Source organism: Oryctolagus cuniculus, chromosome 2 (assembly GCF_051225735.1).
Source record: "Oryctolagus cuniculus isolate XC-2025 breed Fujian yellow rabbit chromosome 2, ASM5122573v1, whole genome shotgun sequence".
In the NCBI taxonomy this organism is placed as follows: domain Eukaryota; kingdom Metazoa; phylum Chordata; class Mammalia; order Lagomorpha; family Leporidae; genus Oryctolagus; species Oryctolagus cuniculus.
The window spans coordinates 93,165,275-93,192,287 of record NC_142868.1 but is presented as its reverse complement, the minus strand read 5'-3'; the positions used below and the strand labels follow the sequence as shown (position 1 = coordinate 93,192,287).

Genomic DNA, 27,013 nt, shown 5'->3' with positions numbered 1-27,013 from the left:
ACTCCCCAAATGGCTGAATGACCAGGGCTGAGCCAAGCTGAAGACAGGAGCCACCAGCTTCAACCAAATCTCCCATGTGGGTGGCCAGGACCCAAACACTTGAGCCATCCTCTGCTGCTTTTCCCAGGCCGTTTGGAAGTGGAGCAACCGGGACCCGAACCGGCGCCCACATGGGATGCTGTCTTCGCAGGCAGCAACTTTACCTGCAATACCACGGAGCCAGCTCTGTCCAACCTGCTTCTGTCCTGTCTATCCCAGCCTGTCCCAGTGTGAAGTGACCACCCTTCCACTGCTATGAATGAGAACATGTGGGACTTGTGTTTCTGTGCCTTGCTTCATTTCACTCACCGTGGTGTCCTCCTTCCCACCCATTCAGCAAATGTTTGCTATTTACTCTGTACAGGGCCCAGTGAGAGACCCTGGAGAGCCAGAAAACGCAGCATTTCACCTTCCTCTTGCAGGTGATTTTTCCTTCCTGGGAACTGTAACTTATGTTAAACTCATGAGCTATAACTCATGGTGGCACAATTTTATCTCTGCATGGTGATTTGGTCTATCTATTGTGAGTAGAAAACACACACACGCACACAAGCACACAGAGAAGCACATGAATATTCGCATGTCCAATCCATATACAATGATGTTTAAGTCCAGTTAGAAGTCAAGGGGGCCAGCGCCGCGGCTCAACAGGCTAATCCTCCACCTTGCGGCTCTGGCATACTGGGTTCTAGTCCCGGTCAGGGTGCTAGATTCTGTCCTGGTTGCCCCTCTTCCAGGCCAGCTCTCTGCTGTGGCCAGGGAGTGTAGTGGAGGATGGCCCAGGTGCTTGGGCCTGCACCCCATGGGAGACTAGGAGAAGCACCTGACTCCTGGCTCCTGCCTTCAGATAGGCCGTGGCAGCCATTGGAGGGTGAACCAATGGCAAAAGGAAGACCTTTCTCTCTGTCTGTCTCTCTCACTGTCCACTCTGCCTGTAAAAAAATAAATAAATAAAATAAAATAAGAAGTCAATGGAGCAAATGTTCATGGAGGCCCAGCCATTCAGGATTCTGCACGCATTATGTCCAGTGCTTCCTTGGAAGAGGCTTCCCCTTCGTGGGGGAAGAGGACCACCTGCCAGACAGCGCTGGGGAAGAGAGAGCCCTGGTGCCCAGTCCTGAGAAGAAGCACATTGTACGTAGAGCAGCACCCCAGAAACAGAGAGTGTGTAGAGTGGCATTTCAGAAAGCTAAATCTTGCTGTCCAGAGACGGACCTATTGAAGGGCAAAGAACTGGATGGAGTGGGTTACAGCAGCAACAGCAGCACTCCAGGGGCGATGGCAGGGGCCCAGGAGAGTGACCATGGCACCAACGGAAATGATTTCATTTGAGAAATAATGCAGATGAGTAAGATGCTGCGCCTCCAATTCGGTGCTTCCTCCCAATTCTTTTCCCCAGTCCAATGCCTAGTCTCCATCTCCACTGCCAGGCGCTCTAATGCAAGCAAATACAGTACCCACCTAGAACACAGACATTTTGTGTGAGTGCTTCCCTCTGCTTCTTTCCACAGAATGCTGGAAATTTACCCCTGGAAACAGGAATCAGAGCGGTGCCACTTCTCTGCCACTCTCCAGAGGCTGCGTCTGCCTGATGACACACAGCCAACTCTCAGCAACACGGTCCTGCTTCCTCTCCAGCCCAGCCACGTCCTCTGGCCCCACTGTTGTTGAGAAGCCTGCTTTCCCAAAGGGAAGCCTGTTATAAACTCTTCCCTTGGGGCTGCGCTGCGGCATAGCAGGTAAAACCACCACCTGAAGGGCCAGCATCACGTATGGGCACCAGTTTGAGTCCTGGCTGCTCCACTTCTGATCCAGCTCTCTGCTGTGGCCTGGGGAAGCAGTAGAAGATGGCCCAAGTCCTTGGGCCCCTGAACCAGCGTGGGAGACCTGGAGGAAGCTCCTGGCTCCTGGCTTCGGATGGGTGGAGCTTCAGCCATTGCAATCAATTGGGGAGTTAATCAGAGGATGGAAGACCTCTCCTTCTCCCTCTCTCTCGCTTTCTCTGCCTCTCCTTCTCTCTGTGTCACTCTGACTTTCAAATAAATAAATATTTTTAAAAAATATAAACTCTTCCCTTCTCTGAAATGCCACTTTTCCCACCCATAGTTACAATACCTTTTCTTCATCCAGGCTTCTACTGCCAGTGAGTACCTTGGTCCCAGTTTAGGAAAGTCAGCAGTCCTTTTTTTTTTTTTTTAATTTATTTGACAGGTAGAGTTATATAGACAGTGAGTGAGAGAGACAGAGAAAAAGGTCTTCCTTCTGTTGGTTCACTCCCCAAATGGCCGCTACGGCTGGTGCTGCACCGATCCAAAGGCAGGAGCCAGGTGCTTCCTCCTGGTCTCCCATGGGGTGCAGGGCCCAAGGACTTGGGCCATCCTCCAGTGCCCTCCTGGGCCACAACAGAGAGCTGGACTGGAAGAGGAGCAACCAGGACTAGAACCCCGCACTCATACGGGATGCTGGCATCGCAGGAGGAGGATTAACCAAGTTTTTAATGGCGCTGGCCCCAGCAGTCCTTTTGAATGTCCTTAAAAATAGTTAGGAAATTGAATGATGCTAACATTGCAAGAAAGAGAAGAGTCTCATGTTTGGTTTCTAAAATCCATACTACACTTTTAAACTTTTTTTTCCAACTGTGGTTTTTGTTGACGTGTTAACCATTTTTAGGCAGGGAGCTCAGTGACAAACATTTCTGAGCAGCTGTCATTCAACTCCAGACCTCTCTTCTCTTCCCAGACTCAAACAATTCTGTGCCCGTTACATTCTACCCCTGCCTTCCTTCTCTCTCCAGCGTCAACTTCTGTGGAATCGAATACTGTAGGTACGTCCATGGGTAGGACCACACCGTATTTGTCCTTGTGTGACGGACTTACTTCACTGAGCGTGATGTCCCCCAGGTTCACCCATGTCACTGCGTGTGTCAGGATGCTCTTCCTGTCCGAGGCTGAATCGGGTTCCTTTGTGTGTGTAGATCCCATTCTCTCTATCCCTTTGTCCTTTGTTGAACAAGTGGTGTCATCACCTTCGGGCTACGGTGAGTCACACTTACATGAACACTAGGAGCATGGGTGTGTACAGGCCTATTCCAGTCTCTGCTCTTACTGCCGCTGGGTGTATACCCAGAAGTGGACTTGCTGGGGCAGATGATAATTCTATGGCTGGTTTCTGAGTCTGGCCACATACTGTTTTCCCAAGTGGCTGTGCCATGCCATTTAATTTTCTCCCCAGCAGAGCACACTTTTTCCAAAGTCTGAATCTTTCCCCAGGTGCTTGTTATTTTCTGGGTAAGGGCTGCAGTCTCATTTGGCCCCAGTCCCAGTGTGACAGAAGAAGCTGAAACCCAGAAAGCTAAGTGACTTACAACACACCACATATCAAAACATGGGGCTAGAATCTGGTTTCCTTGCTCTGAGTATTCCACAGGGCCTCTTAAACATTGAACGCCAGAGCAAAGAATGTAGACTGCTATGTGTCTGAATCAGGGATACATCAGAGCTGAAATAAAATTGTATGTGAGATCAAGACAGAATTCTTATCTGAGGTCCCTACCTCCTGATGAAGTGGGGATGGCGTTGGAAGAGTGGGTGAGCCTCCTGGGGCCCCAGTTTCCTTACCTATATCATGAGAATAATAATACTTGCCTTCAGAGATGTTGGAAAGCTTAAACAGATTTAGTCAGCATGGTCTCTAGCCTGAATGCTACGTAGGGACTAAAACTTTAGGTTAACTTTCCCTCCAGTGCCGCTGCCTACGCTAACACTGGACACATGTTAGTGGCTGAAGCAATGCTCGCTGTTGTGAATGGCTTGGACAGCAGGGTCTAGAACGCCTTCAGAAAGTTTCAGGTCCCTTCTGGAACTTTCTTTCCAGTTCAGGGTGGGTGCTGACAAAAGGTCAGAGGAACAGGAGGACCAGATGGCCTTCCTGGAACGTGTGCCAGAGGCATTCGTGTGTGTCTTGGGGGTGACGCCTCCACACCGACCCCAGGGCTTGGAGGCTCCAGGGCAGGTCTCCCACATAGTACATGCCTCTTCCTGAGCACTCCCTGGCGCAGACTGCAAGTCTGACAAGGAAAATGTGCTGTGATCATCATACGGGGCAGAGCACAGCTGCTCCAAGGTGGAGTCCATTGTCAAGGCTCTCTGGGTAACAAAAAGAGGAAAAGCCCTATCAAAGCACTTCCTGCCTCCAGGAGCCATGTGCTTCCATTAATTCTTTTCCCTGGGTCAGTCTGTCTCCTTCAGCCAGTGTCCCTCCTTGTCCACTGGACCAGAGGACAGAGTGGTCATTTTTAGCAGTGAATTTTAAGCGCTTTCGAAACAGGGAGGGTTAGCAGGAGGACTAAGCGCAGAGATTCGGTGCCTCCAGGCAGAGATGTCACACGCAAGCTGGTGCTGAAAAAACTGCGGGCAGGACGGTCACGATTTTTTCAGAAATCTGCCCCCTCCTGTCTATCTACTGCTGTGGCACTGCCCTGGGTCGAGGAGTAAAAAGTGAGGCCTCTGTGCTTCCTGTAGCAACAAGGAATATTCTAGACAATCAGCAGGGGATGTGTCCTGAATGTCACACTGGTCACATCCATACCTGGTGGAAATGGAAGACACATTGGCTAGTGATGGCAACAGTTAAATGAGTGAGAGGGTTTTGTGAATGGAACTAGCCAGCCGTGGGAGTACACGAAGATTATCTACAGGGGAGGGATTGAGTTTCATGAACTAATGTGGATGTGAGCTCAGAGAAGAAGGCCTGGAGTAGCAAGGTGGAAGGGAGTTATTTGCAGTGTAACCTGCTCCAGGGAAGACAACATTACAATGAAGATGGGCCATGAGCATGTTTCACACATAGCGCTATCAGAAAGGCAGAATTTGACACCTGCCTAATATAGCAAAAATTAGTGGCAGAGAGTAGAGGCCTTGGCTATCACCAGCATGCCCACCAGCAGATACGTGGGTGAGGCCATCCCGCGTCATCCAGCCACCTGCTGACCTGTAGTGGACCACAGAGGCTCTAGAGAGAGCCAGCAAAGGGTAGATTGGAGTTGGATGGGGTCTGCAGAACCCTTACATTGACCCACTGAATGACGAGTTAAATTGAATTAGTTACCTTCAGTCGGTAAGTATTGGGGAGGTTTGTTAGGCAACAAAGGCTAAAGGCACAGTGGTCTCTGCTGTGACAAAGCTTCCCAAAGCCGGGGTGGTCCTCGGGACCCCACACCGCATTTTGCTCTCACTTAGAATCTGGCCTCCTGCCGGCAGTTAAACTCCTCCTATTACTGAATCAACGAGTGCGCTTGTTTCTCTAGCAGACTGGGGGTTTAGCTACGAGAGGGAGTGAGTCTCCCAGGTCTCCTAGCCTTGGTACCCAACACAGCGACTTCCTGGTCTCTCTTGGCTGAAGAGCAGAGTTTGAGTGCTGTCGCCTTTGGCATGTCCTGTCTTGCCCAGGCAGCCAGCTCTGTGTCATTCGTCTACAACGTTTTACAAACCTAATGGCTGAACTTTTAAAATACCAAGAACAAAAGCCATTTTCTTGAAGAAAAAGCGAGAGATAATGGAAGAGGAACTGAAATACTGTGAGCGCTATCCAGCAGGATCCAGGATTCCGGTGTCGAAGTCTTAGGATAAAGGCCGGATCCACGCAGCAGGTGAGATCACCAGGGCCTTAGATACTAGAAAGGCGGGGAGGGAGGCCTCCGCATCGTCCGCATGTATGTAGAAAGGCCGTGCCTACTGGACGAGACCAGCAACGTCCAAAGCCAGACCCTGAGACTGCTACTTTGCCTCCATACCGGAGAGGCCCCATACTTGCAGGCTGATGTGGTTAACTGATTTTATTAAGTGGTTGTGCATTGTCCCACATATGTGGTCTTAGTAGTAGGTATGCTACACAGTCAGGGTTTTTTGCTTTGTTTTCCAATTAAAGCTGGGAAATACCCGGGTCCCCACTTCTCAAGCAGGGATCATGGAGTCCTCTAACCCCACTGCACGCAGTCTGAGGTTCTTACTCTGTAAGGTTTGGTGGATGGATTCCTCTTGGGATCGGCATAGCCATTTTCCTGCGTATCGCCCGGAGTTTTCAAACCTTGCTGGCAATGGTCTCTCCCTTCTTCACACTCGCCCAAGCTGTGACCGGCTGTAACAGGACTCTGCAGCTGCCTGGAGAGCAGGAGGAAGCAATACCTTACGCCTCAGATTCGTGGCTTCAGGTACAAGCAGTACGGCAAGAACCACGGGCCTAGAGACCACGTGAGATCAGAGAACTCAGCGGCTCACAGCTGCTTGGAGACCCAGCTCACTCCCACCGAGCGTTCTGGAAGCTGCTGACGAGTGCTGAGCAGCAAAGTGCCTGCTGGCAGAAATGCACCGTGACCGACTCCATGCCAGCACAGCCCTTGCAGCACGAACCATGCCTCCGGCCGAGGGTCAGCCATTTAACGCTAGCGGACGAAGCCTTCCTTTGAGTCGCTGGAGACAAAAGGGAGGCAGAGGCTGATTTCAGAGATGAGCAACTTGCTCCATCAAACAAGTTCAGGTAGTGTCAGCGTGCGTGTTGTGCGTGTGCGTGTGTGTGTTCATGCAAAAGAATACCAGAGGCACCTGCCCACTTTAAGTTCAGGACTAGAAACTTTGTTCTGTTTGTGAGCAAAGCACAAGCCCTGTCCCCAAGCATCTCAGGCTCACAGGTGCTTAACCTCTGAACTCCTCCAATCCTCTCGAGTGACAACTTTGACAAGTCCAAGGGTGTCTTCCCCAACCAAAATTCGTGCATTGAAATCCTAACATCCATGACTCCAGGATGTGTCTGAACCTGGAGACTAGGCCACTGAAGAAGTGATTGAGAGGTGAACAGTCTTACAAGTGGACCCCCGAGGCCAGTGCCACGGCTCACTAGGCTAATCTTCCGCCTTGCGGCGCTGGCACACCGGGTTCTAGTCCCGATCAGGGCGCCGGATTCTGTCCCGGTTGCCCCTCTTCCAGGACAGTTCTCTGCTGTGGCCAGGGAGTGCAGTGGAGGATGGCCCAAGTCCTTGGGCGCTGCACCCCATGGGAGACCAGGAGAAGCACCTGGCTCCTGCCATTGGATCAGCGCGGTGCGCCGGCCGCAGTGCGCCAGCCGCAGCGGCCATTGGAGGGTGAACGAATGGCAAAGGAAGACCTTTCTCTCTGTCTCTCTCTCTCTCACTGTCCACTCTGCCTGTCAAAAAAAAAAAAAAAAAAATGGAAGGCGGCCTTTGTCCCCTGAACAGTGCTTACCACTCCATGAGCATTCTGAAGACCAGTTTTCTTAGTCCAGAGAAGTTGTTCTCTTAAAAAGGGAGATTTAGCCCTCTTCAGTAGCAGGGTATCCACTTATACAATGGCACGTTCATATATTTGTGCTAAAGTTGAATTAAAAGATAAGTGTGTTTCAGATTTATATACCGGGGCCAGCGCTGAGGCACAGCAGGTAAGTCACAGCCTAAAACACTTGTCCTATATGGGCTCCAGTTCTTTAGCTGCTCTGCTTCCAACCCAGCCCCCTGCCAATGTGCCTGGGAAAGCAGTGGAACATGGCCCAAGCCCTTGCACCTCGGTACCCATGTGGGAGACGTAGATGGAGCTCTAGGGTTCTGGCTTCACCTTGGCTCAGCCCTGGCCTTGGCTGCCATTTGGGGAGTGAACTAGTAGACAAAATCTCTCACTCTCTCTTTCTGCCTTTCAAACAAAATAAAAATAAATCTAAATAAGATTTGTGTATTTATTTTTTAAAAGAGAGAGAGATGCCACCTTCTCACTCCCAAATGGCTGCAACAGCCAGGGCTAGGCCAGCCAGCTCTCCCACATGAGTGGCAGGCAGAGACACAAGGACTTGGGCCATCTTCCACTTCTTTCCCAGGCACATTAGCAAGGAGCTAGATTGGAAGCAGAGCAGCCAGGACTCAAATTGACACTCTGATATGGGATGCTGCCCTTGCAAGTTGTGGCATAAATCACTGTGCCACAACATCTGTCCTAAAAGACGCTTGCTTTGGGTGCAAAAATAACAAAACCCATGCCTAGACTTTTAATAATATGTATGTTCCTTTTGAAGACTCCTCACGTGAGTGGTGCAGGCTTCCATCACTTACTAGTTAGAGGGAAATTTTCTTCTTAATCTGTCCTTTGTGGTTTTTTTAAAAAATATTTATTTGAAAGGAAGAGTGACAGAAAGGAAGAAACAGATAAAAAACAGAGAGAGAGAGAGAGAAAAAAAAGAGGGATGCAGTGAGGGAGGGAGATGAGATGAAGAGAGAAAGAGAGAGAGAGAGAGAGAGAATCTTTCCTTCTGTGCTGCTTCACTCCACAAATGCCTTGAGCAGCCAGACCTGGGCCAAGCCAAAGCCAGGAGCCAGGAACTCCATCCAGGTCTCTCTCATGTGAGTGGTAGGAACCCAGGTGTTTGGGCCATCATCTCCTGCCTCCCAGGTATTTGAGCAGGGAGCTGGATCAGAAGAGGAGAGTAGCCAGGACTGGTACCAGGCACCCCCATATACGGGCTCCGTAAGCAGCAGTTTAACTCACTACACCACAATGTCACCCCTACATGTAAACTTTGGTAAATGATGTATTCCCGACTTTATAAAGTTTGGATTATGGCATGCTGTGTATTATCCACATATTATTTCCTTGTGATTCTGGGGGCAGAGTCAGAGACAAGGAGTCAGCCGGGTTGGTTTCCTCTGAGGCCTCCCCTTGCCTTGGTAGGTGGGTGTCTTCTCCTGTGTCTCATCTACTCTTTTCTCTGCGCATGCCCGTGTCTAAATCTCCTCATGTTGGATGGGGGCCCACTTGTTTTTTTTTTTTTTTTTTAATTTTTGACAGGCAGAGTGGACAGTGAGAGAGAGAGATAGAGAGAAAGGTCTTCCTTTGCCATTCGTTCACCCTCCAATGGCCGCCGCGGCCGGCGCACCGCGCTGATCCAATGGCAGGAGCCAGGTGCTTTTCCTGGTCTCCCATGGGGTGCAGGGCCCAAGCACCTGGGCCATCCTCCACTGCACTCCTGGGTCACAGCAGAGAGCTGGCCTGGAAGAGGAGCAACCAGGACAGAATCCGGCGCCCCGACCGGGACTAGAACCTGGTATGCCAGCGCCGCAAGGCGGAGGATTAGCCTAGTGAGCCGCGGCGCCGGCCCCTGCTTCCATTCTTTAGAAAAACACTTTTCAAATTGCTAGGCTTCTGGGACTGATGCTGTGGCATAGTTGGTGCAGCCACCGCCTGCAGTGCCAGCATCCCATATGGACACCGGTTTGAGTCCCAGCTGCTCCTTTTCTGATCCAGCTCCCTGCTATGGCCTGGGAAAGCAGTAGAGGATGACCCTAGTCTTTGGGAAGACCCAGAGGAAGCTCCTAGCTCCTGGCTTTGGATCGGTGCAGCTCTGGTAGTTGTGGCCAATTGTGGAGTGAACCAGCAGATGGAAGACTTCTCTCTCTCTCTCTCTCTCTCTCTCTCTCTCTCTCTCTCTGCCTCTCCTTCTCTCTGTGTGTAACTCTGACTTTCAAATAAATAAATAAATCTTCAAAAAAAATTGCTAGGCTTCTATGCCTTGGGGAGTTTAGATAACAATGAGCTCAATGAGGGCTGACATGGCTTAGAAGGATTTCTTAGAACAAATAGAATTTAGAACACAAGTAAAATGACGGCATTGTTTGTATTAGAGATCATAGCAATCACGTAGTCCACAGGAGGGTGGCAGTCAGAACTTGGGTTAATCATTGTTTCTTTCCAAAATACCGGAGCCCCGCAATTTGCCAGGGGATACGCGGTTGCGCTGGAATGAGCCACATCCTCACGCGGGGCACAGCCTGTGACTTCGAGCTAGGTCAGCGGCGCTCTGGCTGGCTGAGCAGCACGCCATCCGGGGAGTGATGGAAGAACACAGACAGCAGGTCCCCAGCCTCAGACGTTCGGACTCACCGATGCAGAGGCCAGCATTGTTCAGTGCTCCCCAGGAGACTCCGGCTGGGGCGCCCAGCCGCTAGGTAGGTTCTGCAGCTTCTGCAGGGGAACACGGGGACCTTGGAAATCGCACTGCACACAGGACAGCCTCGGGGACCGCCCGGGTCTGTGCGATTCTCTCAGATCCGGCTGCTCCCGAGACTTGGGCATGCATAATGCACACAGACAAGCTGCAGGAGAACAGGATCAGGGGCTGCGAGAGGGAACTGGGGAACCGAGCTTTTTCCTGCTACACGGGCTTGTCAGCATCAAGAAACACCAGACTGGGAGCTCAAGGTAAACAAGCACCAGACAAGGTCACGGTAATGTTCACTTCCGCCGACTGCCACGATGAAAACTCCAAAGCCTTTCTGTTCTACCCAGAATGTGCCCTTTGGCTGAGGGGCTGGGGGTGGGAGGGATGTATCATTTTCAATGAATGCCCGACAGAATTCCTATCAGGAAAACTCCCCTGCTGAGAGATCAAGTCTGTTTTCTTGGTCTTCTCTCATAAAGTACGATCCGCAGGAGATCCAGGGAAATCAGTTCCCAGATCTGAGGTCCTTGCTGACTGGAGCTTTGCAGAAATACCTAGCACCGGGCCTGATGCCCAGAAACCCACATTTAAAAAAATGTTTACTTTATTTATTTGAAAGGCAGAGTTACAGACAGAAAGAGGTAGAGACAGAGAGAAAGATCTTTCATCTGCTGGTTTACTCCCCAAATAACCACAATAACCGGAGCTGAGCTGATCCGAAGCCAGGAGCCAGGAGCTTCTTCCAGGTCTCCCACGCAGGTGCAAGGGCCTTGGCACTTGGGACATCTTCTATTGCTTTCCCAGGCCACAGCAGAGAGCTGGATCAGAAGATGTACATCTGGGACTAGAACAGGTGCTCATATGGGATGCCAACGGAGGCTTAGCCCACTATACCACAGTGCTGCCGCCCCCAGAAACCCACATTCTAAAAACTCCACAAATGATGTCAAATCTCACCACCAGTGGAGGCTGCCTCCACACCTCTCTCAACTGCTGGGATGTGAGAGTGAAAATGTTAACTGTCAGCCCCACCAGGGCTCCAGACAACCAGAAAAGAGGAGGTTTGTGAGAAAGACAGCTGTAACCACGGTTACAATCCTGCAGTGTGCCTTCAGCAACAATCACTTATGATCACAACTTTGAAAAAGTATTTATTGATCTAGGAGGCAGAGAGACAGGACAGAGAGAGCTCCCATACACAGGTTCATTCCCTAAATGCCCACACTGGCCAGGGCTTGGCCAAGACAAGGAACCAGGAACTCCATCTAGGTCTCCCATGGGTGGTAGCAGGGACCCAATTTCTTTGAGCCTTCACAGTAGCCTCCTAAGGGTGTGCATTAGCAGGAAGCTGGAATCAAGAGTAGAGCTTGCACCCTGACATGGGATGGGGTCGGTACTGTGGCTTAGGAGGTTGAGTTTCTGCCTGCAGTGTCGGCATCCCATATGGGCACCGGTTCGAGTCCCAGCTGCTCCACTTCTGATCCAGCTCTCTAATGTGACCTGGGAAAGCAGTAGAAGATAGCCCAAGTCCTTGGGCGCCTGCACCTGCATGGGAGATCCAGAAGAAGTTCCTTGCTCCTTGGCTTCAGTTCAGCCCAGCTCTGGCCACCATGGCCATTAGGGGAATGAACCAGTAAACGGAAGACCTCTCCCTCTGTCTCCCCCTCTTTCTGTCTGTAAGTCTGCTTCTCAAATAAATAATATTTAAAAAAAAAAAAGTGGAGTCTTAACTGTTAAGTCAAATGCTTGCTCCTAATCAAAATCTTTTCTTTGAGATTTCATTAGATTTCAGAGAAACCGTATGGCATATGGGATGTTAAGTGATCCATAAAGAAATTCTGTCATGTAAGGTGGTACAGTCACCCTCCCAGCGATGTAGAACACAAAGGCTGATGGAGGTCACGCACATCTCCCAGTGGAACATTATTTTTGTTCCCCATTGCAGATGAAATGCCGAGATAAAACAAGAATGTGTTCACGACATTGTTGGGAAAAACCCCAGAACTGCAGACACAAACGGCTGTCTGCCCGTCATGCTTCTGCCGTCCACAGCTGAAAACACGGAAGTTTTCAGGCATGGCTGGCCTGTGGCTCTGTAGTCTGGGCGTGTGGATGCCTCGGGCCAGCACGTGTGCAAAGGGGACGGGTTGGGGGAAGGTGCCACCAAGCAGAAGTCTTCCCTTTTATTTTAATCCACTGCTGACGCTTCTTGCAACATGATATCCAAAGCTCCGTAAGGCAGTACGTAAGGCCGACACTTAGCTGAACCACAGCCACTGTCATTATGAAGGCGTGTTGGAGCAGGATACACGTGCTTGGACCTGTGAGGGTCACGGAAGATATCTGGCAGTTTTGTTTGCAGAAGTTATTCACGTGAAGGCAAAACGTATTAATAAAAAAATAAAACATTAATAAAAATATTATTTATAATATCTGGAAAATACCAAGACTCATTCCAAGGTGCAAGCATAATCACAATTTCTTAAAGATTGATTCTAGTTGTCTGTGAGTTTGCTGTTTCCCAAGTCTGGACTCTCGACGCTTCCCTTCATCATCTCCTACTTGTGTCTCGTCTTCACCACTCACGCACCTGCTTGTCGTTATTGAATTGCAGAGGCCCTGAACAGCTTTCCAGTAAATAGACCTGCCATGAGGCAAGAGAGTTCTGGGAGAATCTGTAGCCACTAGACTGCATTATGTCTTAAAAGAAAAGGCAGGGCCGGCGCTGTGGCTCAATAGGCTAATCCTCCACCTTGCGGCGCCGGCACACCGGGTTCTAGTCCTGGTTGGGGCGCCGGATTCTGTCCCGGTTGCCCCTCTTCCAGGCCAGCTCTCTGCTATGGCCAGGGAGTGCAGTGGAGGATGGCCCAGGTGCTTGGGCCCTGCACCCCATGGGAGACCAGGAAAAGCACCTGGATCCTGGCTCCTGCCATTGGATCAGCGCAGTGCGCCGGCTGCAGCGGCAGCCATTGGAGGGTGAACCAATGGCAAAGGAAGACCTTTCTCTCTCTGTCTCTCTCTCTCACTGTCCACTCTGCCTGTCAAAAAAAAAAAAAAAAGGCATATTTTCCTAGGGTCTGATGCATAGTTGTTTGTTGGCAGGTGTTCCTCCTCTATTTGAACTTCCCACTGTCCATCTAATACCTTTGGAATCATATTAATACTCAAGCTTATCGTTTAAGGCCCAGATGACTTTCTCGATACTTCTCAGAAATTCTTGGCCCTCCAGCCATTTGGAACTGCTTGAAGATTCTTAAACAATTCCCATCATGTCAAATGTCTTTGCCTTTCCACTTTCCCGGCTCTTACTTCCAAACAGGGAAAATTCTCCGTGGAGTCTCCCAGCACCTCCCCAAGCTGGGTTAAATTGCCTCCAATTCTCCGGCTCCTCCCTGGACACACACACTCACACATGCACTATTTCTGCCCAGAGCTCCCCCAGTATCCCGTGTAAGCTCCTGTCATGCACCTCACTGCGTTCTATTCATCCTAAGGCATTTTCTGGCTCTTCTGACAAGGAGAGTAAGGCTCCGTTCTGCCCCTGTTAGCCCCCGTTTATGGGGACTTGCTCTGTTGTTGTTGTTGAGTGAACAGACAAGGTACAAATATTCTTCCCACCTTCTAATTTCCAGTTTGTAAGAAAGAGGGTTATGTCCTTCCGGGAAACCCAGATGCAGGGTCTAGAAGTAAATGAAAGATTCTGGAAGGGCGTGCACTTCCCCAACCATGGCTTAATCGGTTCTTTACTTGCAGGTAAGACTTTTCAGGGAAATATCAGTTGCATCCTCTGATTGCCTCTGACAACGGGAAAAGGTAGTCGTCATCAACCCTGGACACCTTTTCCTATTTGCTAGACTCTTTTTTCTGAAGGCCAGGTGATGAACTGAGCAAATAAAATAATGAATTCACGGTGTTTGATTTGCCCCAGTGAACAAACTGACACCCAATGCCCGATGGACTAGAAGAAGAGAACTTGGACATGGCCTCTTGCTCCAAGGTGCTACTCAGCTGTTATTTCAACTGCAGGTGTGAAAGGCTACATCTGTGAAGCCTCTGACAAGTCTAAAATGATTAAGTTATGGCACTTTCTCCACATAATGCACGTGCCAAATAAATAGACAAACGCATAGATCATGCAGCAGCGACTGCTCAGGGGTCAAGCCTTCCCGTCTTTCTCATGAGAAGCAGTAGCAACGGAGGCTGGCTTTGCAGAATTTGCTTACCTGTGTGTTGCTGAACAAATTTCTTCATTCCTCTGGGCTTCAGTGTCCTCTCTCTCTCCGCCCTGAGTAGACACATGTGAACTTACCTCTTATGTCATAATTAAATTACCTAATACACCAAAAAAAAAAAAAAAAATCTTTCTTTCGTTGATTCACTCACAAATGACCACAAATGGCTGGGGCTGGGCCAGGCTGACACCAGAAGCCCAAAACTCCATCCGGGTCTCCCAAGTGGATGGCAGAGGCCCAAGTATTTGGGTCATCTTCCGCTGCTGTCCCAGGTGCCTCCACAGGGAGTTGGATGGAAATTCGTAATAGGTGGAACTCAAACCTGTGCTCTGATATGGGATGCCAGATCTTAAGCAGCAGGCTAGCCTGCAGCACACAATGCCGACCGCCTATTTCTCCCACTTCAGGGAACTCTCCTGAGATGTATTTGGCCATCCCTGGACTGTAGATGGACATCTGGACTAAACCTATGCTCCCCATTCCAATGATGTGTATTTTCACCTCGCATTAAAACGATAAATGCATGGCGGCAATAAAACTCACCTGTGTGGATCCCAGTTGCTGCTCTCCGCAGAGGGTAAAGAGAGCAAGTTTGCAATGATCAGTGGGAAAGGATTTCATTCTCTGCATCTCTGTGGGTCTTATCTAAATTACCTGTCAATTAGTCTCCCATGTTACCGTCTTGTGATCAGAAAATGATGATACTATGTTGCAAGAAAACAATTTAATACATACTAATGTGGAAAGAGGATCACCCAGCCCTTGTGTTTCATTTAAAGCAAGGGTGGTGCAGTGATGAGTTAAAAGTATGATAATTCTAGCCCTTGAACTATGCACATCACCAAAAATGTACTTCAGTCTTTGACTAGAAATCAAGTCTTCTCATTGATGGGCCTGGGTGGGGAAGGATGCGGAGTCCTAGCACATGCAGAGGACACGGAGCCATTCCTGTGCACAAGGACGGGGAGACAGGGTGACAGAGGGGAGGACGTCTTGACAGATGTCACTCTTGGGACCTGAGCCCTCCGGACAACCCCTTCCTCTGCTGCCCTCAGGGGCGTTTTAGGGTCAGGACCACCTGCCACCCTGATGAAAATCCTCAATACCTCTTCCAGGAAAACGCATGTAGGCACACCCACGTGTGCACACACGCTTCTTTAATTCATGACTTTCACAAAAGCTTTCTTGGAAGGAACCCCTCCTTAAGGGAATGATTTTATCATCTTCAGTAGATGAATTCATTCATATCTGAGAATACACTTGACTGTCGGATTTTCTTTTAAAAACCTGACTGTTAGCATCCTGACGCATAACCACCCCCTAAGATCTCAGACAGTTCACTTAGTTTGTTTTACTCTGTTCAGGGCTTTTAAAAACATTTGTGGGTGTTTTCCGAAAGAATTTCTGGGGCAGTTTTATTTTACCAGGAAATAAGCAGAGATGCTAATGTTCTTTTCATATTGGTTTATACGAAAGGGATGACGATAACACACAGAATCCTGGTCACTAGCCCCAAAACGTGTGATCTGGGGAGAAAGAAATATCTTCCTCTGAAGAGGAAGTCTTTTCCCACTCACCCCTCATGGCTAAGTAAGCAGCAATGTGAACAAGCCAGCCTGGGAATTTCTGTATCTATGTCTTAGATTTGAAACGTGGGCCCAGAAATGCCTCTGATACTGGATGGAAGAATCTGTCTTGAAAGAGCTGGGTAAGTCACAGCAAACAATTCTTAAAGCATCTTTTATTCTTAGAGTCAAATCTTTAGGAACGTTTATCACCCAAATTTATGTTCTCCCTTGAGACCAAGTATCACAGACCAAGAGCAACTATGTTTATCATAATTTATTATGGTTGTATATCAATTGCCAGGTATAATAACTTATAGAAACCATAGCATCTTTAGAAACTATTGAGTGTATCGTATTCACGTCCTAATGCTGACTGTGATAACTGTATGAGATTTAATTAGAATATATTTTAGCAATAGTCAGAAAATTAAGAAACATAGTTTTTTTCACAGTACTTTGGATTTCCAAAAGGACCCCATTATTTTAAACTTCTGTGCAGCCTGTTTGACAAGTAGAAAAACCCTTGACAAACCAGAAGGTGGCGTTTGGTTTCAACTGAGTTGCTAAATTCCTTGCCTTGTACTTAACACCCTTGCCACACATTTTTTTTTTCAGGCACTGTACTAAATGCAAATAAATGATCAAGCACCCAGCTCTTAAATCCAACACCAACAGACAACATTGAAGCTCGGCACCATCTGAAACACTCAGCAAACAAAAAAGTTTTCAGCAAACAATTTATGCTTGTTTTCTCTCCCACTTCCTGCTCCCTACCCACTTTGTTTAAAAAAATAAAAGAAAATAAAAGTTCAGTTCAGTTTGGATTTGAGTCCTAGGGCCTGACAAAGCGACCCCGGCTTCATGCCTTCCCCAGCCGCGTTGTCATCTTCAGATCTCACTGCGTCTGTCAGATTCTTCCACAGCTGTCAGCCCTGTCCTGCTGGGAGAGCGTGCAGATCCTCGCCCCCAGCATTTGGCTCTCCAGCGCCGCCGCAGCGCAGGGCGTGGAGCTGGTCCCAGTCTCTGTCACCAGGCTCTCCGTCCTTTTCCATCCTCAGGATGGTCCCCGACAGCAGGGAAGCAAGGCAGACCCCCAGGGCTGCGCCTGCCAGGCTCTCACAAACTCACTTGGTCTCTGAGTGTCCCGTCTGCACGCTCAGGCCCTCAGTGCACCTTGATGGAGTATTTCCGCAGCTTCAGGAACTGGAGCAGCTTGTCTTTCGTCCTCTTCTTGAGCGCCATCAGGGCTCGCGTCTTCTCTTCCAGATCCTGATCTATGGCGAAAATGATCCTGGCCCTCTCCTCCGCCTTCTTGTCTCCGGAGTTCTTGAAGAGCCGCTGCAGGGACTCTTGGTCTATGTTCTCGAAGATGTTGCCCACCGCTTTCTTGCGAGAGGCCGTGTCGAAGTGGTAGCCGTGGATGGAGGGGCTCACTCTCAGGGACGTGGACATGGCGACGGCTTGGTGGCTCCGCTTTGCTTTCATCGATGTGGGGATCTTCCAGAATTCAGCTCTCCGGGCCTGTGCAGTGAGTCTGTGGCAGGATCCGCCAGGAACTGCTATTTAAAGTGTGAGCCAGGGCTCTGGGCTCAGATTACACGATGATGTCAGAGTGATCTCAGGAAGAAAGCCCTGGGGCAGGCTTAACAGTTGAGCTGCCAGCCTCTCTCCTAGGGTGAAAGCAACATTCCCTGACGGGGCGGGGCTGCCTGCTGGTGTTCCTTTCTCCTTCACCTTAGCCTTGGCCTCTGGCTTGTGCAGACGTTCTCTTTGAAAAGAGAACTGAAGCCAGGGGCGTGCGATGGGACAAACCAGGTTGCTTAGGCTCTCAAAATCTCCCCAAGTCGGGGTTCCAGGAGCCAAGGGGAGGTGTTTAACTCCCAGGGAAGCTGCTGAAAGGGCTGTGAGGCTGTCCGGCGGCTCAAACCTGCACCTTGGAAACACCTGTCAGAGGCCAAGCCAGGGTACTTAGAGAAAGCTTAGCCATCAGGAAGGATAGATTGGAACCTGCCTGGTTATGGAATGGGAGTTCACCCACAGGACGCTGACACGACACTGCCTGAAACCCGTACTGGAGCAGTGCATGTTCATGTCACCACTGAAAGCAGTCGTCATGTCCTGCTGATAATGACAGCAGGCAGCGTTCTCTTAGGCTTGTGTGACAAGACCGATCACAAAGCAGGGCAGGAAACCAAATCGGGGGTGTTAAGTACACAATGCACAGAAGGAACCAGTTGACCTCTGCTTGTAAAACTTGTTTGGGAAATCACCCAGGACGCCTGCTTTGGGAGAATTGGAAGGTGTTCTTCCTGCCTGCCACCGGACTCGGCCAGCCAGTGTCGCCCGCGCTGGTCACCGTAGGCTGAATGCCAGCTTCCAAGTTCCCCAGCGACTGCCACCTCTCTTCGTGGACCTTCAAAATAGCACGGTTGGGGCTGGCATGGTGACACAGCCTGGTTAGAGCCGCAGCGAGGGAGCTTCCGAAGTGGGATCCAACCGAGGAGAAGAGTGGGAGGCAGCCGCCCCGGGAAAAGAACCCCGTGAAGAGGACTCTGGAGGAGTCCCACAGAGGTTAAGGTAACCAGGTTGAGCACTCCCAGGTCAAGGGGAAGTCCGCGGAGGCTGGCGCTGCAGTGTGGTGCCTGCGACACCAGCATCCTGTATCAGAGTGCTGAGCTGAGTGCCGGCTGTTCCACTCACAAGCCAGCTCCCCACCAGTGAGCCTGGGGAGGTGCAGGATGATGGCCCTAAGTGCTTGGGCCCCTGACACCCCTGTGGGAGATCTGGAAGGAACTGGCTTCGGCCAGGTGCCTCCTGGGGCCACTATAGACATTTGGGGAGTGAACCTTCTGTCTCTCTCCCCTTCTCTCTGTAACTACACCTGTTCAGGTGAGTAAATAATTTGTAAAACAAAACAAAACAAAACACGGTCCTTGCCTTCCTCGCAAGTCAGATCTGGATGAAAGCAGACAGCGTGGGAAGGTAACCCCTGGAGAACTGAGCTGCAGGCACTCACATTGATTCATTCACCTGTCCCCTTATTTATTTATTTTTCTTTTGTAAAACAGATGTATTCATTTATTTTGAAACTCGGGGTTACAGAGAAAGAAGGTGAGACAGAGACAGAGACATCTGACAGATCGTCAGCTGCTGGGTCACTCTCCAAATGTCTGCACCAGTTGGGATTGGGCTAGGTTGAAGTCTCCCATCTACGGATTCCTTAGGCACATTAACCAAGAGCCAGTCAGAAGCGGAGCAGCTGGGATGTGACGCTACGATATGATCTGATGTGACGGCTGCGATAGGAGATGTGGGCTCCCAAGCAGCATGTTAACAGACTGTATCACACCATCACTTCTCAGTAGAGAGTCGCTGCTGGCTTTGCAGATGGAGGAAGGACCACAGTTAAGGCGCGTGGGCAGCTTCTGTAAGCTAGAGACAAGAAGCCATCCTTTTTATTAAAAAAAAAAAAAACTATTTTTTTTTATAAAGTCAGAATTACAGAGAGAGATGGAGAGAGATGGAGAGACTGAGTGATCTTCCATCTGCTGGTTCACTGCCCAGATGGCCACAACAGCCAGGGGCAGGGGCAGGCTGAAGCCAGCATCCTTATCCGGGTCTCCCATGTGGGTGCAGTGGTCCAAGCACTTGGTCCATCTTCCTCTGCTTTTCCCAGGTGCATTATCAGGGAGCCGGATCGGAAGTGGAGCAGCCGGGACTCGAACCTGTGCCCACACGGGATGCTGGCGTTGCAGGTAGTGGCCTTCCGTGCTGCGCCACGGTGCCGGCTCCAAGGAGCAACCCTTCTCCAACCCTTCCAGAAGGAACACATCTCTGCAGAGACATTTAGACTGCTGAACCCTGAACTGTAAGATGTTGTGTTTGTTTTTTTTTTTTTTAATGTCACCATATTGTTGGCATTTTGTTACAGCATCAACAGGAAAGTCATAGGGATCCTTCCTTTTTCCCTGGGGGCTGTGATGAGACAACTTGGACCCAGGATTATCTGACTCCAAAGCCCCATGACCTGAAGTCCTGTGCTACACTCCACAAGCTCTCTTTCCCAAAGTCTGAATAACATTTTGACATGACCTGAGCAGAGCTCCCGAAGGCCTGCCCAAGAGCTCTCAGATGAATCTGAGAGATTAAGGAGTTTCAGAATTGTGTAGAGGACAAGAGCACCCACTGGGAGCCAGCGTGGGGTCCTTCCTCCCCAGCCCGAGGGCTGGGGCTTGCTCATAACCTCTCACTGCCACCGCCTGCTCGCTCCTCTCTTTGCACACGGTTTTCAGTGAATGGCGTGGACAGTAGAACTTCAAGCATTATGGCACAAGCATCCACAAATTGCAAGCGGACGCCTTACAGGACTGGGCTTTCCACAGCAAAGCCAGGGGTTCATGAAGACTGTGGACAAGGGGGCAATGCCACCAGCCAGTGGGCTGGTTTCTGGCACCAGCTCCCAGTCTCTTGCCATGGTAACACAGCTGTTTGCCAATGATACACACATGTGCATGGTGGATTTCATATCTAGCGAGATTTGTGAAATGCAGGAAAAGTAGAAAGTGAACATTTATTAAGTGACTAGTATACCGTGTTTTTGACATTTAATATCTGAGTTATTCTTCATAACAATACTGGGGACAGGGGCTGGTGCTGTAGCACAGTAGTTTAAACCTCTACCTGTTGTACCAGCATCCCATATAGGCCTGGTTCAATTCCTGGCTACTCCACTTCCAATCTAGCTCCCTGCTTGTGGCCTGGGAAGGCAACGGAAGGTAGCCCAAGTGCTTGGGTCCCTGCATGCATGTGCGAGACCCAGAAGACACTCCTGGCTCCTGGCTCCTGGCTCCTGGCTCCTGGCTCCTGGCTTTGGCTTGGCTCTGCATTGCCTGTTGCGGCCATTTGGGGAGGGAATCAGCAGATGGAAAACTTCTCTGTCTCTCCCTCTCTCTCTGCAACTCTAACTTTCAAATAAATAAAAATAACTTTTTAAAAAATATTAAGGATCTCTCTGTCTCTCTCTCTCACTGTCCACTCTGCCTGTCAAAAAATATTAAGGATAGATATTATTGACCAGCCTTTATTTTGACCAGAATCAAGGACCTGCGCTTAGGATAAACAAACAGGTCCACGATAAGTGTTGAAAAGCTGGATTCACGTCCAGAATTTTGTCTCCAAAAAAGAGAAAGTTCACTGGCCCTGCTGGCATCACCGGCACCTAGGTTTATGTTCTCAGATGAACATTTCTGATTCCTTAGGATTAGTTAGTGCTAGGTCGGGGCTGGAACGTGGTGTATACCCAATGACTAGCTGCTGAATTATTATGTGAGTTAAGGGGAAGAAAGTGAGCACACAGCCATGACTTGAATCCCGCCCTTGTGTACCCACTCCCCTCCCTCGCAACTTCCTCAGTATGAATAGGGCACAGAAGCCGGCTCTGCGGGGTTTGTACCCTGAGCTCCAGTGGAATGAGCCCTGGGCATGTGTGTCCACAACAAGAACGTCAGGCTGTGTTACAACGCACCTTCACACGCATTATCTCATCTGGCTTTTACAACACTGCTGCCATTGTCCCCACGTTGCAGAACGTCGCAGAAGTCCAAGAGTTTCCACCAAATCGCGGAGCTCGTTAGAGGACAGGGTTGATCCTGGAATTCTGCTTTTCTGATTCCAAACCTGTGTTTTTCCCTCCATTGCGAAATCTCTTGATTATGTTCACTATTTACTCATCTCCTCTGGGCTGCAAATCCGAAACCGTAAGTTCCTCCGTTATCTTCTCACGCACTGAGACAGTGACTGCTAGGTTCATTCATAAACATTCGTTCACTACCTGCTGCATGCTGGGTAAACGGACATATGCTTCAGGAATACGTTGGAGGGATATGTTTGTGGAAGATGAGGTCTGAAGCAACAAAAAGTACACAATTAAGTAAACATCTAATTATATGACGAATCTGTGTAAGTGCTCACAAATGAAAAGTCTCAGCTTCTGAAAGGAGAAAGCAAAGTAGGGCTTGGTTTAAAACGGGTCAGGACATGAAAAGCCTCTCTACAGAAGTGTCATGGAAGCTCAGCATAGAGAAAGGTAGGGGTTACACAGGAGAAGAGCACAGCTTGGAGCTTTAAATGCAGCCAGAAGGTCCTGTGCAAAGGCCCTGGGGTAGAAATGCGAGATCAGCGATCAGGCTGAGGACAATAAGCCTGGGTAGTCTTTAAAAACACCGGGTTCTAGTCCCGGTCGGGGCGCCGGATTCTGTCCCGATTGCCCCTCTTCCAGGCCAGCTCTCTGCTGTGGCCCCGGAGTGCAGTGGAGGATGGCCCAAGTGCTTGGGCCCTGCACCCCATGGGAGACCAGGAGAAGCACCTGGCTCCTGGCTTCGGATCAGCGTGGTGCACCGGCCGCGGCGGCCATTGGAGGGTGAACCAACGGCAAAGGAAGACCTTTCTCTCTGTCTCTCTCTCTCACTGTCCACTCTGCCTGTCAAAAAAAAAAAAAAAAGTGTACTCATGGGAAGGGAACTACTTGTTTTTAACATTTAATTGTAAAATTGTGGCTGTCGGGCTATCAAGAACGACACTTAAAAAGCTTCGATGTTGCCAAGCGAGCGAGCAGATTGCCCTAATGAAGCCCCATGTGTAGTGAGGAGAGTGGGGGTGGGTTAGGGACAAAGGGGTCTCCAGGTGAAGTCTTGGGAGAGGGGAGGAGCCCCAACCGGAAGTGCTTTCTTCCCCTGAGTTAGGGTGCATCCAGACCCCAAACACTGCTCGGGCAGAGCGGACTGGGAAGGAGCAGCGCGGTGGGGGGTGGTTAGCATCTGGCCCACCGGGCTGCAGGGGCGGGCAGGCTGGGCTGCCCACGACGAGGGCTTCTCTTCCGCGGCTGCCGGGTCGTCCCCATATCCCCACGTCTCCTGCGTTTGTGGCGAATCACGTTGGAAACCGCATCAGCACACTTTTCTGATCAGCCAGCTTCGTTAAATACGTTCCCCATCTTTAATTATTGCTGAGAAGACAGCAACAACTTCATTGCGAAGTTTTAATTACGACGTTTAGTTTGAATCATGGAGAGGAAATCACACTAAATTCTGAAGCAATGCAAAATGAAAAAAACAAACAAACAAACAAACAAAAAAAAACAAAGAACCTTGAGAAAAAGTGTATTCAAAGCCTTTCTTCAAAATACGGGAAAAAAATCCGCAACTTTATTGAAAAGAATTACAGCCAGAACCATGTTTCAAAAAGTCCTCCTTTGAAGTGAGGCGTGGGCATCTGAAATAAAACAGCTGTCTTTGATTAAACCATCAGTCTGCATTTGAAATGTTTCCCTAAAAAGAAACTCAAGATAAGCTGTTCCTTTTTAGAATCTTAATTAGCTGCTCACATTCAGATGTTGCGCCCCTGGCATTTAGAGCTCCCTTAAAAAAGAAAACGGTTGTGAACGTAAACCAACATGTTTTTGCTCAGGAAGTGAGCAGGAGCTATTTATACGTATTTATAGTCGCGTGTGTGTTTCTCCCATCTATGACTAAAGTCAAAATAAGTCTTCCCGAACCCGGCTCCTGCAGCCGGGCGCTCCCACCCACACCACGCCAGCTTCTGGCTGAGCCCGGGGGGCTCAAAGAGGAGCCACTAGGAGCACCCACAACTTCTTCCCTGCACGCCCCAAACTGTTTAGCCAGCGTTGCCAGGGGTAACCAAGGCAGCTGTAAAACTCCCCCTGCATTTATTTTCTTTACCTGAGCCTGGGACAGTCTCACATGGCTCTTTTCTGTCGTGCAGGCTGACGGCGTTCTGTCTGACTTCTAAGAACCACGCTTTTCCCAGCCTTGTGAGGGTCTCCGAGAAACCCAGTCAGCGCCGATTCTCAATGGCAAAGCCACCGAACTCTGGAAAAATGTCAGCGGGAACTCCACGTCTCAGTTTCAGTGTTGGCAAGGCTTACCACGTGGAAGAAAAACTTAGGGACTGTCTGAAAGGTGCCTGGAGTAGGAAATCGGACCAATAAATAAGCTCCAGGAAGAGGTAGTTTACCTTGTAAAATTAATCATGGAATTAATGAGAGAAAGGAGTAAGAGCTTTTGCACATAGCCACCAGCGGGGTGTATGGGGAGCATGGAATTAGTGGGAACAGATTTAATTATTATTCTTAGTATCTTGCTTGTGATGCATCGCCAGTGTGACCAAGTTACCCATCTAAAAGTGTAACCATTTTGCTGCGGCTATTATGCACACACACAGTGTGATGGTACTTCATGGAGGAGTGGAGGCCAGTGTCCCACGGTGGGGTACCTGGGTTTAATTCCCGGCTCTGGACCCAGATTCCGGCTTCCTGCCACCGCAGGTCTGGGGAGGCGTCCATGCCGGGTCAAGTAATGGGGCCCCTGCCACCCACGTGGGAGACCTGCATTCCTGGCTCTGGGCTTTGGCCGGGCCCAGCTCCTGCCATTGTGAGCAGCTCTCCATGTTGTCTGCCTGTTACATAAAACTTGAACTTCTTTTGAAGTTCATGGGCAACTGGAATTACCCGCTGAGCGGATCAGACTGGGGGAGGCGTGGCTCTAGCCCAAGGGACACAAGGGTTGCGATGCCCCTGCAGTGATAGAAGCAAACCTACAGCAGGCCTCCGGCGAATCTGGGAAGTGCGCAAAGTTGCCTTTTCCTCCGACTCTTCGATGCAACATTATAATGCAGCAGGAAAGAGAATCAGCACTTGCATACCTCAAGGAAAAGGAGAATGAGAATATTTTCCTGGGATAATATTTAATATTAATATTTTAATTTATTAATTAAAATAATATTTATTTATCTTAATTAATTTTATTATTGATTTCATCTATTTTAGTATTTTATTTATTTTAATTTATCATTGATTTATTTTATTATTAATTTTAATATTATTTAATTATTAAAGTACTATTTATTAATAAATTTATTAATATTTTGAGAGAGTGATTTTTCTGTGAGAATGTTTTTCTTGCAGCCAGCATTTGCACGTATAACAAACAGTCTCCTAACATCACAGAGAGACTCAGCGCCCTGGTCGGCTCTTCTTCTGGGCTGGATTTCTCCTCAGTCGCATCACCACTGACCCACACTGGATTGCCACATCTGGCCAGTGGCAGCTATCAATAAAGCGCAGCGTATGCGTGGAGGGCCTGCTGGTGCCCAGCCTGGTATCTGCTTACTCTGACTCCCACAGGGCACGGGCTCAGCATCCTGGCACGCTCCGCTCACCTGCAGTAGGACTGCTTCCGCGTCCCCAGCTCTCCCCGGGGGAACCTTCAGCTTTCTGTTTGTCTAACCGCAAAGGCACTGCAGAACACCGAGTTCTGGACTTGCCTCGTGGCCAGCTGGCCCCGGTGCCAGTGACTGCAGTTCTTGGCAAGCCTGCTGGGGCCCTGGAGCCGGCTCAGAGCCCAGCAGGAGGTGGGGCTGCCCAGCCAGGGGCCCGCTGGGAGCAGCTGCAAGGTTAATGGCTCCTCAGCCCTGCGTGCTTCCCTGTCTGAGAACCCTGGGGTCTCACGAAAAGCTCACGCTGTGCAAAGGCCCAGTGTGGCCTCACCTTCCTTCCTCTTTCTGCTCCCGGACAGAAATCATGGATACAAGAAGATACTTAAGGGGCTGGCGCTGTGGCGCAGCAAGTTAAAGCCCTGGCCTGAAGCACCGACATCCCATATGGGCGCTGGTTCTAGTCCTGTCTGCTCCACTTCCGATCCAGCTCTCTGCTGTGGCCTGGGAAAGCAGTAGAAGATGGTGCAAGTCCTTGGGCCCCTGCACCCGCATGGGAGACCTGGAAGAAGCTCCTGGCTCCTGGCTTCAGATCAGCACAGCTCTGGCTGTTGCGGCCATCTGGGGAGTGAACCAGTGGATGGAAGACCTCTCTCTCTGGCTCCACCTCTCTCTGTAACTCTGTCTTGCAAATAAATAAAATAAATCTTTTTTTTTTTAAAGACACTTAAAAAACAAATAAACAGACTGTGGACCAAATCTCAGCTTAGTTCATACTATTTCTGCATCATCCCTAGAAGTCAACAAAACTGCGGTAAACGATCCCAGATCACACCGCATGGGTAGCAAGCAGGCCGTTTGGACAACAGTCATGTTTTGGGATCTTTTACACTAAATCTAAATACCGCAGCCACTGCGCCTGTGCTTTTCAGAGTTGGGGGTGTTGAGGGCGTGGGTTCAGAGTTCCACTCTTTCTCCCCAAGTTTGCGGCTGCTGCTTCTCTAACTGCTGCACACCTGCGGAGGTGACACAGTCTTGCAGAGGCGCCCAGATACCTTCCTGCCCAGGAGACTTTTTCCAATTATTTTGCTGATGGCGGGATGGCAAGAGGTGCGTTTGCGGGATGGGATTTGGTGTGTGTGTGTGTGTGTGTGTGTGTGTGTGTTTGAGAGAGGGAAACATGCTGGAGAAAAGTTAGTCTGAAAAAGCGGCTGGGTGCAAATTGACCAGTGGGGTAGTTGATGACTGTCAATAAGTAACCAGCATTCTGGTCAGCAGGGCTCCAGGTGTGGGGAGAGGAGAGAGGGGGCAGAGAAGCTGCGTTTTGCAAGTTGCTTCAATTCTAGGCACATTTGTGCACCCGGGGCTCCTGTAGATAAGCATGGGGGTATTTGTGGAAACTGAGGTTCGGGCAAGAGGTGAATGCACAAGGCCCCATGTTTTGTTTGGGTCTGGTGGGGAGTCCACCACAGAGCTCCATGCAGACATCCTGGTCAGGCGCCCGTCTCTTCCTCCTGTCTCCGTTCAATGTCTGCTTCTGTGTTGTGCTGTGATCACCACAATTCATGTATGCGAGGATCCATCAAAACCTTCATGGAAAAGCCTATTATGAAAAAAACTAGGTGTGGAGTTCAACATTTTTTTGGTATCAAATAAGCTTGTGCTTCCATCCCATTCTCTACAGATCCTGGAAGCACCTGTGCATATATATATATAAATATATATATAAATATATATATATATGGCTCTAGCTTCCCCTCCCTTCCTTCCTCTCCCCCATTCCTTTTCTCCTTCTTTGTCTCCAGCCACCCTGGCCTTTCTTCCTCCTACACTCTGTCCCTTTACCCCAACCTCTGGAGGACTCCTACAATATCCTCTTCATGGAACTATTTTTGCCCCAGGGCTGCCTTATGCCTTCGCTTTTCTCAGCAGTCAGTTCCTACTTCCAACATC

General features: G+C 49.6%; 1 protein-coding gene across 1 annotated transcript; it reads right to left on the bottom strand.

Moving 5' to 3' along the window:
• Positions 1 to 16,091: 16,091 nt before the first annotated feature.
• On the bottom strand, positions 16,092 to 22,325 carry TCIM (transcriptional and immune response regulator). The gene has a single exon (XM_008273928.4). The coding sequence runs from the start codon at positions 17,315 to 17,317 to the stop codon at positions 16,997 to 16,999; it is 321 nt and encodes a 106-aa protein (XP_008272150.1). The 5' UTR covers positions 17,318 to 22,325; the 3' UTR covers positions 16,092 to 16,996.
• Positions 22,326 to 27,013: the final 4,688 nt, after the last annotated feature.